The sequence below is a fragment of the Gymnogyps californianus genome, chromosome 4, assembly GCF_018139145.2.
Source record: "Gymnogyps californianus isolate 813 chromosome 4, ASM1813914v2, whole genome shotgun sequence".
NCBI classification, from domain to species: Eukaryota; Metazoa; Chordata; class Aves; order Accipitriformes; family Cathartidae; genus Gymnogyps; species Gymnogyps californianus.
Window position 1 is genome coordinate 42,056,643 of NC_059474.1, and position 19,144 is coordinate 42,075,786.

Genomic DNA, 19,144 nt, shown 5'->3' on the forward strand with positions numbered 1-19,144 from the left:
TATAGATTCTTTCATTAGGTATCTTCCCTGGTCTTACCAGCCCTGTCCAAGACAGTGGATAAGACACTAGTTTAAAATCTTATACTTAATTCCTATTAACATTAGCATACAAGAAGCTTCAGTATATCAAATCGAGGAAAAAAAACCCCACTGAATAATTTTAAGGGATTACCTTCTGAATAAAAAAATAGGACAGTGATACCATAAACCTACTGAAAATGGATATTGGACTGGGTTTTTTGTGGGGCGCAGGTTTCAACCATTTCCTTAATTGTAAACCTGTCATAGGGACTACTGGTGCAATTATTTAGATCTTTCAAAGTAAGGCTCAACTTTAAAAATTTTCTGTGTTACAATGTCAGCTTTTTACAACAAATTATAGCTTTTGGATTATAATTAGAGCCCTGCTTGCTTACTTCAATGATGATAATTATAATTACCAAGTTTTATTAAGAATACTAGTTACAGGGTCTTATGAGCAATAAAGTATGTTACATTATATTACTTTCTCTGCAGCACTAACAAAATGACTTAAAATCAGTTATTAATGCCTTGATCAACAACTGAGAATTGGTATAAACATTTCATCATGGGAGACAATATGAAGAAAATAGGATAACATCAATGTTACAAAGGTTTTAGCATTTCTAGTGAAGATGATACAACAGGAAGTAAGGGCTGCCCTTGGAGCCTTATTCTGCCCACAACAGAGAAATATGCTTCAAGACTGGGACTTCTGGGCACTATTGCAATCCAAAAATAAAATATTAAAACCAAAAAAATATGACAGGAATTACTTTGCCAATGGCAATAATTTAACTGAGTTCCAGAATCTTAATTTCCTGTATCCAAAGAAAGAAGCATTATTTTCATGGGAGTTTCCAAGATACCTTGTCTCAGGTTATGAATTTGATTTTGATACATGAGGGCTATTTACGATCAAAACCCTCTCTGCAAATTACAGTACCCATCTTGTATCAGAAGCTTGACAGGTAGCAGACATTCTCTGTCTGGGAAACTGCGACAGAAGAATCAAGAGCTTTTGGCACTTAACAGCTCTTCTGTACTGGAATAATATGTTTCCTACCAGCACAGCCATTAACTCTGAATGTCCATTTACTCAGGAGCTGATGATAGGGAACTGGATAAATTTCAGCAGCAGAGCAACAACAGGGACACATCCCATTTTGTCTTTTAAATGGTGCATTTCTTTGCAGAATGGAGTCCAAATGGACCACCAGGAGCAAAACAAGACCAAGAAGGCCAGAACACTCCGCAACAAATGACTGAGTGCAAACAAAGACTGAGGTGTAGAGAGATGAGCCTGCTGTAACAGTAAAGTCTGACATTCAAAAGCTGGATTTCAAGGCGCTTGAAAGATAACATCTGTAGACAATGACAGACCCAAGCACCTCTAAGAAGCAGAGCTGCAGCTTCTATTCAGCATTCCTATTTCAATACAAAAACAAACAAACAAAACAGTTCCCAACACCACAAGGTGCTTCTTAGTAGAATATTCCATTGCTAAGTCTATGTGCTCTGCTTTGCTTTATTAACAGGGAGACTTTCAAGAATGCAAGTAGTTCAGAGCCATGAAGATACAAGATAAAAATAGATATTAGGAGAATAGTAGGACTGATTCCAGTGACAAAAGTAATTCACTTGTGAAATGCCACCGCCTACAACGTCTGTCAAACATGTGACTCCACAAAGGGGCCAGCTTGAAAGGCAGATCAGAAATAGTTATGATGAAAGCACAAAAAAGACATGAGGCACTTAGTAGGTGAACTGTGTTCACATCAGCTCTGGTAACTGTTAAGAGCAGAAGTGGTCCTCATAATTTTGATATACATTTTACTGTTTTATTCTAGTGTTCATTTAAAATTAGATAATTACACTATCATATCAATGAAAAGCTATTTACTGCTAGACAAAAGCTTATTTTAAAGGTAATTTTATCCTTCAGATTTACTTTTCACTTTACACTATTTTCATATTTACAGCTTGGAGGTTATACATAAAAAAATCTGTGATGCAGCTGCACTGTGGTTGTGTATACATAAAAGTAATATAAAGAGAAGTTTATCTCAGAGCTGCTTCTCTGTCTCCCACAGCCTGATCCCCCATAGCATAATCTGCATCTCTCAATAGTAATCTTGCTATTATTCATCCTCACCCTATTTCCACTATTACAAAACATGTCTTGCTTTTCATACCCCCTGCTTCTGACATTGATTAGGAGAGGACTGTCTGAACATGTGGGCTTACTTAAGTGTGGGGTTTATGTCTAAAAATATGGCAGATAACTACTAAAGATAACTACTTTATCTTAATTATGTACTCTTAGTTATCGCTGATACAGAGAATTTATTTAAAATTATATAAGAAAGAGTAAAGAAATACCACCAAAATGACTTTCACAGGCTTTTCCTTTTTTTTTACTTCAATAGAAAAGTGCGAGTAGACATACATCCAAAATTACTTCAGGGTTAATGGCCATGCTGGTAGGATGCAAGGTGGATGAAGTATTACTCTTCACTTCAGTTAGCCTTTTCTTCAAATTCAATACTAGAGCAATAATAAAAAATAATTAAAACCATCTGGAATGGATTTAGCTTTAACGTCCCTTTTATAAGCATTTTTTGCACTGTACTGCAACATTAAGGAAGCTTGCACTATCTGGGGAAGATACTTGCAACTAGCAAGTCCCAGAGATTCCTGTATCCTAGTTAGCCAATGAAGCCACATTGCAACAGTTTTTCTCAAGGACCTTTTATCTCTTCATTCTGCACGGCATTGACTTTCAGTCTCTTTCCAAAACCCAACAGTTGCAAGACTATCACACATTGAGGACTTCGAAGAAAAGCCTTATCTTTCCAACAAAATGAACAATCTCTTGAAGAAACTGAAGAACACCATACCTGTTTTCAGATCCACAATGACTGAATCACAAATATCATAAAATATGAGCTGCAACTTAACTCATAAAAACCCCAATCTTTCTGGGTAGTCTGTCTTGATGGTTTAAATAATCCTTATTTCACTCCTACACACTATATTGAAAATCTGGATAACCATATGGCTGGATAATAGCAGTCAGGAGACAGAGTACTACGCGGAGAAGTGGATTAATGTTTCTTGCTATGTCGTTATAGACTTGGACTGCAAAAATTTATCTGAGCTCTGTGAATAAAGGCTTATATGTTTTGGCAGGGGTGTATGATTTCTTCCTTCTATCCCAAAAATGTTGTCTGCATCACAGTTAGTATATTTATTATAGGTATGAAGGCAAGTTTGTATTGGCACAAAATGGAATTGCATGGATGTTTGCAAAAATCAAATCACTGTCCTGGATGTTATGGGACTTTGGGGCACACCTTGGACACACACAGTTCAATGACAATTTTATTTTAAAAGGAAGTGGCTGAAGCAATGTTTTTTAGCTGTCTGCTTCTACTTAGGCCTGAATCAACTTGAGAGAGAAGATTTATCAGTTCATACACGTCAGCAAAGAATTAGTCAGTAGAAGGTGAGTACAAAACAGGATAGAAATGAAGAAGTGCAACTGATGAGTACAAGACTACGTATATATCACACAGGCAGGAAAAGTATAGGGAGCTTAACCTTCAACTTTATGTTTACATCACAAAACTCTCTGCAGAAAAATTATAAAACCTCTATTATTTGCTCTTTCTCTTTGAGCACACAAATGATGGAAATAGAAAAATCTTCACATACTATATATGTTTCAGATACAAACTAAGCAAAATAAATTGACAAGTAACATTCAAGGTACCCTCTTTAATATGGTTATCAAACATTTTATTGTAATAATTTTAGAACTTTTTAGTTGGAATAATTAAGGTCTAAGATCTTTGAGGGTCAAGAATGGAAAAAAGAGGGGACAAACCAAAGGATGAAGCATAAATGTTAACATTGAGGATGAGGAGAAAGATTTAATGGAGGAGCTTCCACTGACCCTTAAAATTCTCTTTCTGCACAGTTCAAAACAATGCAAACAGTCATCTTCTTTGGACAGTACATGTTTGTGGAATCGGCAGCGTGGAGTTTAAAAATATCTCATACTTTTCATACACAAGAGGAGAATGACCTTGCTTGTATTTCTGTTACTCAACTATAGTCTGAAAAGTCTCAGGATAAGCTGTAATTACCAATGACTTTGATGGATAACATACTGCAATGAAGTCCCCTCCATCAAATAAAGTATTTATTATGTCTGCATGAAAAAAGCTTATGACCCCTAATGATGTCTTTGTATAATTGTTTCTTAAGATACGAAGGTAAGATACTGCCATGAACACAGCAGAGTTGTCCAAACTAAGATGAAAGCATTAGCTGAAGAACACAACAAAGATCTCAATAGCTCCATCACATGCCATGACAGTGACAGGTGATAGTGAGCATGTTTGGTTACAGAAGGAGAAGGTTATACATACTATGTGGGGAGCAGGACAAATAATTTGGTATTTTTTTTTTAATGAGCTTTTAAGCCTCATTTTTCAAACTCACAAACCCCAAGGTTTTTCACCTCTTAGCTGGAATGAATGAACTGAATGCAAAATGAGTTTAATTTTTCACGAGCATTTGGTTTAAAAACCCCTTTCTTCATATGGTTATGTTCCTATCCAAAACAACAATTATCTATGCATAACTTGTTAATTATATTCTTTCATTGCTGTAAGTGTTTAAAAAATGTCACAGTTTTATTGTCTAGAATGGTTGGCAGCAGGAAAGCAGTACGAGCTAGTACTTCAGACCCTGGCACGCAAAAATTAACTCTGTAGCTTCTCTGTTGAAGAATCAATAGATGAGATGGGAGAAGTCACAGAATTTTGATCGAGTAAGTTGCCACAGTTATGCCTCACATCAGCCTTCATAGTATATATTACTTCTTCAGCCTCATAGTACATACAGAAGAGGATTTTTTTCTTAGCAAATCTCCAAGCAAAATTCTCAGGAAAATCATGCTTATTCACACCCTGTAATTAAGATATTTTGTCATTCATAGTCTTGATTTTTACTAATTCAAGGGTTTATTAACTCAAGATTTTTGACAGGATCTAATTATTTAAAAAAAAAATAAATAAATCTGTAAAAACCTTTAAAAAAGCAGAAGAAAAAGCAGAGAAGCTTAGAATCCAAATCAGCTTTGTGTGTGCAATTAAACAGTTAGCAATCAAGTTTTAACTAAATTGTTTCAAAGTGAATTGATTTGTTATAATAGAAAAAATTAAGATAAGGCATCATTAAAAATTATAGATCTTTGCTTAAAATTAGTAACATACTTATTTCTAAAAATCAAACAAACCCCAGAGACATTATCTAACCTGGTAACCCTGAAACAACCTACTTTATACAGATATAGTATCAGGCAGCATCAAAACATACCTAAATACTTTACACCTGCAGCTCTTCTGTCAAACAGATTGACCACAAAAGTTCTTGATCTGTCTGTGGAAACTGTCAGCAAAAGCTGATGTTTCCTGAGGTAAAAAAAAAATACTGAAAGTCTGTGAACGGGACTGAGACCAATCTCATTTCACAAAGGTATTCAGTGACCCACAGGAATGCCAAAAAAGCTCTGATCACTAATCATGGTGACCTTATTTACACTGGTTATTTCAAGGTGATAGATTATATATCCCATTACCATTCTCTTGAGCTATACAATTTCTCCAAATAAATAAATTATAAAGTAAACTAAATCTTTTTCCAAATTATGCCAAGATCTGGCTTCAGTGGTATTTGTTTCACTTCCAAGCCACTGAGAAAACCAAGACTAATCAGAATAGAGAGGTTAATTCCTTATGTTGAATTATACTCACCTGTGCTCTGAACTCTTGCAAAAAGAAAATAAAAGTCACGAATACTGGTTAAGCTGGATCATTAAAAATAAATAAATTGAAATGTGGTAGGTTTGGGTTTTTTGGTTTGGTTTTTTTGTGGTTTTGTTTTTGTTTTTTTTTAATATATGTTTTTGCACCTATCTTTTCGACTTGCAAGGATCCTATCCAGTCGAAAACCTAGCCTCTAAGCAATACAGGCTTAACACCTGGTTATCACAGATTCACAGAGTGATTGAGGTTGGAAGGGACCTCGGGAGGTCATCCGGTCCAACCCCCCTGCTCAAGCAGGGCCACCTAGAGCCGGTTGTCCAGAACCATGTCCAGACAGCTTTTCAATATCTCCAAGGGTGGAGATTTCACAGCCTCCCTGAGAAACCTGTGCCAGTGCTCAGTGCTTTGGAACAGTGGTGCAGTTTTCTTTTAAAGACTCAATTTTTTTCATCCTTAGTGTAATTTTTCCTTACGTTGTCTTCCAGGACCTGAGTTAATGCCCACTGATATACTATCCCATCTTTATTGATTCTGAACGCACAAATTCCTCTCATTTTATCTTCTAAAAAACCCTATAACTTGTTAACAAATTAATTGTGTTATGTCAAATATGAAATGCTTCCTTCATATTTTTAAAAAAGTATTCCAGTTCATTTTTAAAAGCTCATATATAAAAAGTTTCTAGTTTTCAGGTCTCAAAAATAATGCAGAAAAAGAGAATCTGTCTAAAACTGTCAACTGCAAGCTAAAGCAACATTATTACATTGCCTAATGATTGATGAAGTAAAATTAGCAGTTTAGCATAATTTATCTTTACAATAGACCTTACACTAAATTAAATAATGCAAAAGGCACCAATTTTGGCCTAATTTTCAACCTGTGCAAAATTAACGTCTTCCAAAGACTTATAGTGAACTGACAGAAACAATGAAAAGAAGCAATTCCTACCTCTTCTATGGAAAAGGAAACATTTTCCACTTTTCTCAATTAAGAAACAAGACCATATACTAAACATTTGAAGAGGGTAACCTAAGTGATTGTGATGTCTAGGCAGGAAACATATTATTTAGGGTATTGAAGCAAGTCAATAATGATAATTATCAATCATGGTTAAAGCCTCCTCATTAGCAACTAGATTTTTATGGAAATATATTAAGTATCTTCCTTTTTATAAAATAAGGTTCTATGAGATCAGAAAATGTAACATTTGAAATGTACAAACCTTATCAAGTATGGCTTCAGATACGCAACAAATAAAAACTAATGACTCCATCACTTAAGCTTTGGGGGAAGGGGTGAGGAGAGGGGAAGTGCCCCAACGCCCACACACCTCTTCATAGCAAAGAAATGTGCAATTTTGCTTCCAGGTGATGGCAGTATGGATTTATCAAGGTATTGCTTACACTCTATCAGGTAAAACTCTCAGGAATGAGCATTCCCAAATGAAGAAGAAAGATGAACTCACCCACCCTCTGGATCCTATATTTCAAGGAAATCTTAAGGAACCATATCTGTTAAGTTTGAAATCTGTAGATTAGATGTAACTTTGTCAAAGGCCTCAGTACATTTAAAGACAATGAATACTTATTATTGATGGACACTGAATTTTGCTAGAACTTACCCCTGAAACTAGGTAAGGAAAAGAGGCAGTTGCCTCCTCTGGGAAATCATAAATACAGACAGATGTTATTTCCCATTTTAAACTATATTGAGATTCCCATAGCATTAACATTCCAAATAATCAATTTCAAGTGTGTATCTCTACTTCTAAATCAAATGAGAAAATAGACTTCTTATCTTTACCAAATTAAAATTCATGCTGAAAGAGCTACACCTTGTAGCCGTATCGCTGTCATATAAATAAATTTACAGCCTCATCTGCAATCAAATAAGCCATCAGCCAATAAGGTATCATCCACACATTTGAATATATACCTAATATTAATGGCTTCCAACCGCTCCAGAGACAAGGGCAGGACCGGCGGGACTGATGATAAATTTCATCAAGTTAAAATAATTTCTCTTCTATCTTTTCCTTTCCATGTCTACTGTGGCCCTGCTTAGGAGGTAACTTTATTCTGGAACTTAAAACACGTTCTTTGGTACTGTCTGGAATGCAAATGATCTTTAGCGGTTAATGACTATTTTTGAATCAGATCTTGTAACATGGAGAAAAGGGGATTAATTCAAAATACCTCCCAAATCTAATCTCCAGCAACGTAGGTGAAATCAAGACTCCATGAAGTCATCTGCCTCTTTTTTTTTTAAATCTGTACTTCATCCCGCTTTCACTGCCCTGTTTCCAAAATACTTTACCTATCCCAGTGCTACCATCACCAGACCAAAATGTACAGATTCTCTTCCCACTCCTAACTTCTCTTTGTTCTGGTGCCTTTCCTTTGTAAATCCAGTCCTAGCTTCTTTCCCCCATACCTGTCTCCTAATCTTATCAGATTCTATGCCCATTTTTCTTCCTTCCTTTTCCCATGTCACTTATAACACAGACCTCGTGCCACATTTTCAATTCTAAGCTTCCCGCAGTAGACACCATGACATGTTTCTCTCCATCTTTCCCACCTACTAGTCCATAGGATTCTGCTCTGATACTCCATGGAATGATCAAGGTTAATGATGCTAAGTGACAAAAAGATCTTTGAAGACCTAGCTACCTAGGAAGAATTGAAATATTTTCATTGGGAATGCAAAAAGTGGTATTATTAAAAGTCTTAAAACTGGTCCAAATTTGGGCCTATGAAGCAGACAATAAGTATGGATTTGATAAAATCCCCTTCTCCATGTAATTTCACCCTCCTGCTTCAAAGTAGGAGGACAGTAAGACAATTTAAAGTAAAATAATACGTATAAATAAGCAAACCACTGTTATCCCTACTTGAGGTTTCTGAAATATGCTTTCTGCCTGAAACTCTCCGTCCAAATATTCAACCTGATGCAGATATCTCACATTAGGAATTCCAGCCATTATGCCTTATGCTCAAGAGTGTCATAAACCAAGGGCATGTAGTGATAGGACAAGGGTTGATGGCTTTAAACTGAAAGAGGGTAGATTTAGGTTAGATGTAAGGAAGAAGTTCTTCACTGTGAGGCTGGTGAGGCACTGGAACAGGTTGCCCAGAGAGGCTGTGGATGCCCCATCCCTGGAAGCGTTCAAGGCCAGGTTGGATGGGACTTTGAGCAGCCTGGTCTATAGGAAGGTGTCCCTGCCCGTGGCAGGGGGGTTGGAACTAGATGATCTTTAAGGTCCCTTCCAACCCAAACCATTCCATGATTCTATGAAACCACTTAAAATTGAAAATTATATTGAGAAATATTGAACAAACTTAATAGACATTTCATCAGTTCTACTTACAGTAATTGAGTGCAAAATTCTACAATGTATTAAACTGTTTGAGCTAAATCTTGGAAGTCCCTAGATTGCTCTATTACAATATTAATTGCTAAAGCTCACAAAAGGAACCTCCTGTCAAAAATATTAAAAATCAATTAGAGATTTAAAAGTATTTGGCACAAGAACTGCAATTATTTTTACAAAGCAGCGTACGCTTATGCCATACAAATCACTTGCAATTATCGTTTCTTCACTTAACTAATTTGCTGGTTTTAATGATAGTGAAGATTATATAGAGAGGTTTTTTTTATATAGTATTTCAAAACTTGAAGTTTATATAAATAATGTATAATTTTTCTTTAAATCAAACCTATTGCAAAATGTACCTCTATTTTTAGACAAGGCTATGAATTTATGTATATATATCTGACCATGACACTTCCATGATGTATAAGGAGAACCAGGTGTCTAGGAAAGGAGTTTACTACAGTCAGCACACTTTGCACAGGGCATCTATGCTAGTCACTACGAAAGGCTGACAAGAAAGCTGGGTCCCTTCCACAGGCTCAGGCAGCTCATTTCTGGCAGAGGAAGGCATTTATCCCCTGATTTGTAACTCTGAAACTTCCTGAAACAGGTTCCTGAGCTTCCTTCTGAAAACTAAACAGCATCGATTCTTTCAAAACGTGTTTGACGGAGTTGCTGTTTTACCTGGTCACTCACTGGTTACAACGCACACATGAGATAACACAATGCACAGGTTCAAAACCCCTTCAACTAAAGGGCATCTGAGTACTTACTTTCCCCTTTCAGAAGAGTGCCACAGCCAGCTCATGATAACAGACTCTGCATTCATCCTTGTACTCTCGTAGCGCGCCTCCCTGGCACCACAAGGAATCCTGAGGTGCTCCCTGGATCACAGCGAACACACAGGAATTGCCATAGCTCCACGATTAGGGTATTCACTTGGGAGGAGGGAGGACTGAGTTCAAGTCCCTGCTTTAATGAACACTTAATTTAGAATACTGAAATATTCCTTGTCGTGGAATCTGAAAGCCTGATTCCCCATCCCAAAGGGCTACCTTAATCACTAGGTTACAGAGTTCTTCTCTCTGGCTTAAAAGATATTCAAGTACTTAATTCTAAATAGAACACCTCCATCATGAAAGTCTCCGAAAGGACTAGCCAATTGGTTAGCATGAAAACCTGAATGTAAATCCCTTAGAAAAAGGAGGAGGTGTGACTCCAGTCTCTCCAATATTTCAGAAAAGTGTTTTAAGCAAAATCATTTTACACCATCTTTTCTGGCAGCTCTTTTCTCATCAGCTCATTCAAGGACATCCTCTGCATATCACCACGGAACAGGGGACATGAGCCTCCATGCTGCCTACACATTGTTTTCAGAAGTAAGGCCAATGATTCAAACAGGTTCCTTGCAGCTCAGCTCACTGGTCACATTTTCTAAGCCACGCAAATGCTGAGAAGCAGCAAATTATCAGCTTATACAGCTATGGAATTTGAAACTAAAAATCCAAAGGAGTTTTCTTCTCAGTACTTGATAGGTGAGGTATGAATACATTGACATTTAAATGCTTGATTTAGATGCCTGCAGGGACATTTAGGCACCAGCATCCCTCTTGTAAACTTGTCTTTTAAACATTTTGAGATTTACAGACAAACAATACTTATAATAATGAATTTGGAGAGTTTAATAATAATGTCATCAACTAATCTGTTTAAATTATCTGAGTTCCTTCAGCTAACCTGAATTAAAATGTTGCTATTAACTTTCAAAGAAGCAGGATTAGGCCTATTTTCCATTGCTAAAACAAAAAGAACACCGAACTTAAAAATCTGGTAAAGATCTCTAGGGGCCATAAATGTTCCTGCTATATCATTCAGAAAATCGCAACACTTAAAGGAAGAAAAGAATTAGCTAAGTCTATCATGTCTTATGCTGCTTGCATACAATAAACATAAATACAATTTTACAAAGTATAAGTAATATCTTTTTTGTCACAGGTTAGATTTACTAGCTTCCATTTCAACTTGGTGTTATATAATTCATAATGTAATAGCACACCATAAGCAGATATGCTTTCTATGTAGAAAACAAAAAAACCCACCCAACCCCAAAGCAACAAACTTCAAAGAAGAAAAAGAACCCAACAAAAGTCACCACCCAAGATGTTCTGATAGAGTTCAGGACAATTTCTGCTTGAGTCAGTGGGCAAACTGCAAAGGTACTGACCCAGCAGCTTCTAATGCTTACTGCTAATGCTCTGCAAGCAGAGTTGTAATAGAATTGCTTTACTAACGACCTCCATTATATTCTTCATAGATTTTTAGGAACAAATAGGCTCCCACTGCATTAAAGTGAAGTAATCTACTTCTCAGTCCGATGTGGGTGGGTGGGTTTTAAGAGTAATAACGTAACTAAAAACATCTTGTTCCTACAAGAGCACCATCCACAAGCTGGGATTCAGAGTAATTTTTATCTACAGCATCCCTAATAAGAGACAACAAATAGCACTCATCTATTTTTGGAAGGTTAAACTTTTGACCATGCTAATGACTCTGCTTTTCAAATGCTTATTCTGTTTTCCTCTGTGAGGGGAATGCTATATGCACATTCTCACGCATCAAGGCCCTGATAAAAGTCCCTTTGCTTCAAATAGGGATCTGTGTTCTGTTGTCAAATTACTTTAAAGCAGACTTCATATTATCAAGAAACATAGACAAACATTCCCAATTACTGTGTGTATCTTTGCTCTTAAAAATAATTAAGTGACTCTTGTTCAGTACACTCCAAATCACAAAGGCTAAGAGACTGCTGTTCTCAATTATTTGACCCTATCATTAATAGATTAATTGTCCTGGAATAAAAGATAGGGAGAAAAAAGAATTTGTTTCTGAGCAGCAAATTGTATAGTAAACATAGAAAACCTTTCCTAGCTTAAGAACATCTTAAGATGCTGACGAGGAATTGAAAGAAAGTGTGTTTTACCGAGTAAATTATTTTACTATTACTTGTATTATAAGTAAAGACCAACTTCATGAAATCTTCAGTTTGGATGCCATGTTTGGAGCTCCAAATCCTTACAAAAAAATAATCAAACAATTCTGCTGATGGGGAAGTTCTTTATAAATTTGTGAGGTAGCTGACTGATGAAAGCATTAAGAATAAAGCTCTTTCTTAATGTCTTTCACTATTTAAATTCTGTAACTTTTCATATAATTAAATAACCAGCTCTTAGGATTGCATTTCTTCACTACGAGAACATACGTAAGATTTTCTATGCTATAAGCATTCTCACAGACGTATGTGGCAAACAGCTTAACTGTTCTTCTATTCATGCTCACGATTAATGTGATTTTTGAAGAACACAGACATCACTAAAAGGCTTGAAAATTCCTAAACATCCTTCTCACCGTGTATTTTATATAAATCTTTGATTTGCATTATATGGTACATATGAGCTAATCATGCAGGTTGGAAGTTATAAACGTAAAAACAAATCACAAGGTGTAGGGATTTCATTATAAGAACCTTACTCCCAATATTGGGCACTCACTGAAGTCACTGAATAGGCATGAATATCTTTGGCGATTAGCACACTGAGTTAGGCAAGTAAACGGCAATTAGGATTGCTATGTGAGGCAACTATTAATAAACTATTAAAACAAAAAAATCCTGTAAGTGTGAGATGAGATTTCCTGGAAGGGAAAATATAAGAAACTGTGTGTGAAGCATGTGGGGTGGAAATCAGCCTTTACCTGATATATCTAGATATCCTATATAATTAGTTTGCTTATATACTTGTTTATCACTTATTCATATTTATAAAGTAAATAATTATAAATGGAAAATAATCACATATGGTGCAGAAGATAAATATTTTATATAGATTTAAGCACAATCATCTTAAGGAAAGCAGAGAACTTATATGACATTATTATAAGAAATAATTAAAAGTATGACACAATTTAAAGAAATTGGACAGGACACTGAAAGGCATTTCATAACAGTGAGGTTACTTAAATCGTAATATAATTTTCCAAAGGAAGTAATTATATTTCATTAAAATACGAAGGGAGGAAAGGAAGGAAAACGTGGTATATGTGTATACCTACATAGTAGTCTTCCTCTGCTTGGGCTTCTAGGCTACATCTATACAGACTTTTTGGGGAGAGACAGGAACTAACTGCCCAGGCTCACAGAACTAAGCTTTTCCAGATATTCTACTAGCTAACAGCTAGCGAGCATTCAGTCAATGGGACCAATCTAGAGCTAGTCCAGAGTGAACCCCTCTGGAGCACACGTAAACTAGACATTGGGTCCTCAGCAGCGGCTACTGTGCTGTCAACACTATTTGTTGATGTAAACTTAGCCACTGATGGCCACCCATCAAAACCAAAACTAAAAAATGACATATGTCAGCTTGCATTCTGCGCTGTGCAAACACCACCTAACAGTTTCCAGTTATTCTCAGGAGCGAACTCATTTGCATCAGCCTAAACTATTGACAGAGTCAGCTCACATCAATCTGCAAAAGGTTACGCAGATTTTCTGTCAGTAGAGTTTGAGCTATTGGCTTTAAAGGCTACTGGAGCTGCAGAAGTCAGCCAGCTGCAGTGGTCTCTCCCAATTATGCCGCCTCATCCCCAGACAGACTTCCCCGGCTGTGATGCTGTGGCACGACATGGCGCTTCAAAGAGACAGTGAACCTAAAGCAGACACAGCCTCAAAGCGGTTCAGTCAGTCCAGTGCAGTGCTCAAGACTAACTGATAAGCTCAGCTAGCCTCCACATTTCTATATTATGCAATTTATGGAAACCTTCAATGACGGTTGTGAACACATTCACACTGCAAAGCAATATTACAGCACTTGAAATAAGAAGCTTACTTAAGTTTTATTTTAAACTCAGCATTCATAACAATAAACTTTACCAGAATATAAAGAACAGAATACCCTGAAAAACAAGAATTTCTCATCATTCGATACGCTCACCAGCTGCCTATCCTTCACGCTGCTTTACTATATTCACATCTATTTCAAAGCAGTTTGGAGGGAATCCAAAGAGCTACCAGATGCTGTTTGCCGTTCCCCAAAGAGAACCACAGATTATATCATAATAACAGACTGCAACTCAGAATTAATAGTGATACATCATAAATGCCTTTTTAGGGTTCCATTCTGTGGTTTGAGGTTTCTAAATATGATTTTGTATTTTTTAATATCTGCTTATATTTTCTTTTGTTTTCCACAACTGGTTTCTTTGGCTACCATTCATGCTGCCCAAATTGCAGACAGAATGTTCTTCCTCATATTGACCTTAGCAGCACTGCTTGCTGAGAGCATATTTTAATTTAGATTTCCAATACTGGCGCAGACAAGTGTGCAAGGCTGCTTGCCTTCACATTAGTGGAAGGTGCCAATAAGCACACAAGAGATGTGACATTAGACACATCCAGGCCTAGCACAAGTCAAAATGAAGATAATTAAGCTCAGTCCCACCCCAAAAGAGACACTATTTATAGAGAGTAATGAACATTTCCATCTGATCTATAGGCAGTAGTGTTTTGAGTAGGACAAATTTCTGTATTCTGACCATAACAGTAGAAAATCCTAAGCAGTGTGAGATCCATCCACAGATCTACTAACACCACAAAGTAACACTTGGTAATATTTTACCAGAAATATTTTTCCATTTATCATATATTTGCTCATCAATGGAGAATTAAAACAGAAATACACTAAAAACCTTCCAAATTCCTGTCTACTTGGAGTTTTTTCCCCAAATGACACAGAGGACCAGACTCCTTGAGTGCTGAGATGATCCTCTTGATAGTATTCACATGACCCAAACCAGTCTTTTCTCTCAGTATGTATTTCTCCTCAACATGCTTCCTATGTCAGTATACAGAAACACTGAAATCATATTCAATACCACCCTATCCACCAAAAACATCACACAGTGATTTTGAAGCAGACATATTTGAAAAGCATCAGAACAACCTATGAAGCTACTGGGTCATTTTGCCTCTCCTCTGAATTAACAGAAATAATGTTCCTCATCCCAAAAGGAGAATTTATTATTTAAAAATTTCAAAAGAGATGTCTTTTGCTGTTTGAATTGTGACACACTGCTCTCCTGAAAATATGATAGAGGTAGTCAATGCCACTTTATCATTTCTGGTCTTATTCAGTATCTCTGTTCACAGAAGAAAAGGTACATAATTAGCAAATAGCACGATTTCTGCACCTCGCACATCAGGAGGGCTGTGATGTTGTGTTCCTGCCACCATTTCGCATACCAGCTTCTGTAAGGCTGATGCGATAATAACACACTTTCAATTCACCAACAGTAATAGGAGCACTGAATTCTTCGCACAGTAAAATCACAAATGAAACAAAGGAAAACCATGAATGTATTAAGATTAGTGAAGCCTCACATTTAACTTAAATATCATGTATCCCTGCCCATGGCAGGGGGGTTGGAACTAGATGATCTTTAAGGTCCCTTCCAACCCTAACCATTCTATGATTCCACATAATTTTTTTTTTTTAAATGTTAATGCTGGAAGACAATACTTCACAATAGCTGTTCTGCCATCCACAGAGTCAATGCAGATAAATCAGACAAGTACTTAACTTTTTATAAACCAGCCCATTAAGTACTCAAGGAACTCTTGTGCATTTACGTTACAGCTTTATTTCCTCTTTCTTTGCATCAGAGAACACATGGAAGACTTAAATTTTAATTTATCTGCTAAATGCAAAGCTGACACAAAAATAAAAATGAAAAGTAAAGCACAAGAATTCTTTGAAATCACTAGTGCCATAATCCACTCCTTTTCCTGCAACTGCTAAAGGTGTACACCATGTCTCTCCTTGTTTTCTCTCCTCCTCCCTGGCCTTTCTAACTAAATTTCTAATTTTGAATCAATTCAAGATGACAATTCCAAAATTGTTGTCCTTTATTATTCTATTTTATTATTAATTTACTGCTATTTCCTACTGCTTTATACCCTATGCCCTACATTATGTCTCCACCATCTTCTGTATAAAAACTTTTTGGCCTTCATATTCCAAGTTTTCTATGACATGAAATACGGCTTCATCCAAGTCTCTGATTAACTCTTGCCGTGAAATCCCCCTAAAAGCTTTCTTTTAGTGCTAGTGTTTCACAACACCTTTATATCTTGTTTTGCGGAGACAGGATTGTGGGGTTTTGGGTTTTTTTTTGGGGGGTGGGGGTGGTGTGGCTCTTCCATGCTATTATTGCCATTTTACACTTCACCATCGTATACTGTGTTAAAGCAAATATGCCCCTTCACCACAAATATTTCCAGTATACTCATTTAAAAAAAAAAAAAAAAATCAAAATAACTTTAATACCAAGAGATTTGAAAGTTATTTAATTTGCCAATTCAAGTGAAACATACAGATTTCTCTCAAATCCATCAACCTATCTGTCATTTCCAAACTATTAGGATGTGTTTCTTCCAAAATGTTATGTTTTATGATTTGAACTAATGATTCATAAGTAGTTAAATGTGCCTTTTGCATAAGTGCATCATATATTTTTGAAAAACAGTGAGCCAGACCTGGGGTTAACACTAATATAATACTAATATATAAAGGGGTTAGTGATAGGGTCACACACTTGCTCTTTATAAAAATTAATGTAAGCTGATCTTTGCTATCTGAAATTTCTATAGTATGCTAGAAAAATCACAGCACAAATCCTTTTGCTTTATCACAAATGCAATAATATTGTGACAGGAAAAGTCTATGGCAGATCTCTAGTAAAAATAACCCATTAGCTCCTTCTGGTTGGTTACTTTTTTCAGCCTTTTCCTTCAAATATGTTACTATGGCTGCTAGTTGTCATGACATATTATTTATGAGGCATATGTCTTTTGTTAAGCACTGTTCTTTTTATCAATTTTTTTTTGACAGGTTTTATTTACTGCCAGATAATATACTAGAACATTTTACTGGCATTGGTCATGTTAGGACTGTAAATTAAAGCATCTTGATAGGGAACTGGAGCTTACTAACTCAAATTATAACTGTTAGAGAATAGGAAAGTTGTGATATTTGATTAATTAGGAAAATAAAACTCTCTGTATGACAAAACATAGCTGAGTATTTGTGACAAGACGTGCCAAAATAATCATGTCAAAATGATCCATCTGCATCAAGAAGAGTATCTCCTCATAAAATAATGAAGGATAGCACTCAATACATCATTATTAGACAATTTTTTGTTTCATTGCTCCCAATACTTCAACTTTAAGCTCATTTACTTAACAGGACATTAAGAACTTATATTAGCCTATAGATGTAAAAGAGGGAAATTTTATTTAATCTTTTCTGCTTTGTTTAATTACCTACACTGAGAAGCAGAGTAATATAAACCCAGGTGGAGTACTGTGTTAGCTGCTAACATGCAGCTGTATGCAATTATCTTGTGCCATCTGAAAATACTGCTCTACCAGGCTGAGATAGCATGAGTATCTCTGCTCTGTTGTGTTACACAAACCTAAACAAATGTTATTCAACAAGTTTCTCATTTTTCAGAGAATGAATAGGACATGCTATTAACACATTAAACATCTGTTAGAAATCTCTACATCAAATCAACGTACCAATAATTCATCAGTGGAGGTTTTATCTAATTACTTCACTGGTACATGACTGCGATATCATATGAATATGAACAGCAATAGCAGTGAACACACACAAATTAATATGCAAGGTCTAGTAAAGATAGTGTAATCCACGTAGAAATCTGTGCAACCGTGACATCACTGATGATACAGCCCAGCTCAGTTAAAGGTAGAACAGACATGCCTAACTAATCTGCTCATCATACATTCTGACTGCAGTACAGACATACCCACAGCAGTCAGGAAAACCTAGGTGATATTTTAAATGTTTTCATAAAGCTATCCCCCTCCCTCCCCTCCTCAAAAAAAAAAAACCCTCAAAAAATAGGTAGACTTTTCTAGTATGGTATTATTATTCCATTTACTTTTTCCTTTTTTTTATTCTTTGAGTCAGGTGGATACAATTAGGCCAGAATTAATTAGATGGAAGAACTGAAGGGATAATAAATCTCTTCACAGTTCTAATGCAATTACTCCAATTTAGGAAACAGTCTAACCAGAAGGTTGAGCTAGCTCAAAATTCAATCTATTTTAGGAGGTCCTACAAGGCCATAAACTGGCTCAATCTCAAGATACTTATTCCGGCTTTTGGAAGCTCAGTACTGCTCAAAAGCTTTTTCTAGCCTGGAAACTGAACTCACTTCAGAGGTTTGCTTGATGACCTCATGCACTTGTGTGTATATATATATACACACATTCAGCAAACAAACACCTACCAAGCAGAAAATGACCTATAATTATGACATCAATTTGAAGACTTTCCAAAAATATTTAATTTCAATTAATGTAACCATCATGCAATTTTAAGGCAAATCAACAAAATCCCCACACCAACAGTACAGTTTCTGCTAGTTACAAAGCAATAGCTGCGAAAGTCCCGAGCCAAGTTCTCTGGCTGTAACTCAGCAGTTGCTATTTATGGGGTCTCCGGAAAGACACTTACCTTCAGGAAGGTAATATTTATGACTGTGTTGTTACCTCTACATCTCTTGCAGAGACTGTCTTTGAAAGACAATTCAGGGGGGATGGAATACCTATCAGGCTTTATAAGATACTGCATCTTAGTAACACCCAGGAATTTGTAGATTAATGAGTTCTTTTAAATAGCCTCTTTCAATCTGCTTCTGGTCTTCCCCCATGCATTTAGTCCAACACCTATGTGAAGCTCTCTTGTGATTTCTTAATGTGAGGCCTGTTTTAATATCTTATATTTTGGTAAATGTCGTTTTTAGCCTTTTTTTGCTGCTCCTCAACAGGAAG

The 19,144-nt window shown here is 36.2% G+C and overlaps 1 protein-coding gene across 2 annotated transcripts in view; it reads right to left on the reverse strand.

The window, feature by feature from the left end:
- Positions 1–19,144, reverse strand: part of GALNTL6 (polypeptide N-acetylgalactosaminyltransferase like 6) — a 491,552-nt gene that overhangs the window by 342,372 nt on the left and 130,036 nt on the right. The window contains exon 2 of one of the 2 annotated variants that reach the window (XM_050896087.1): positions 11,649–11,657. The exons of the other annotated variant lie outside the window; for it this stretch is intronic. Within the exon in view, the coding sequence (XP_050752044.1) occupies positions 11,649–11,657 (9 nt within the window). The remainder of the gene's footprint in view (positions 1–11,648; positions 11,658–19,144) is intronic. 2 annotated transcript variants of the gene reach the window in all.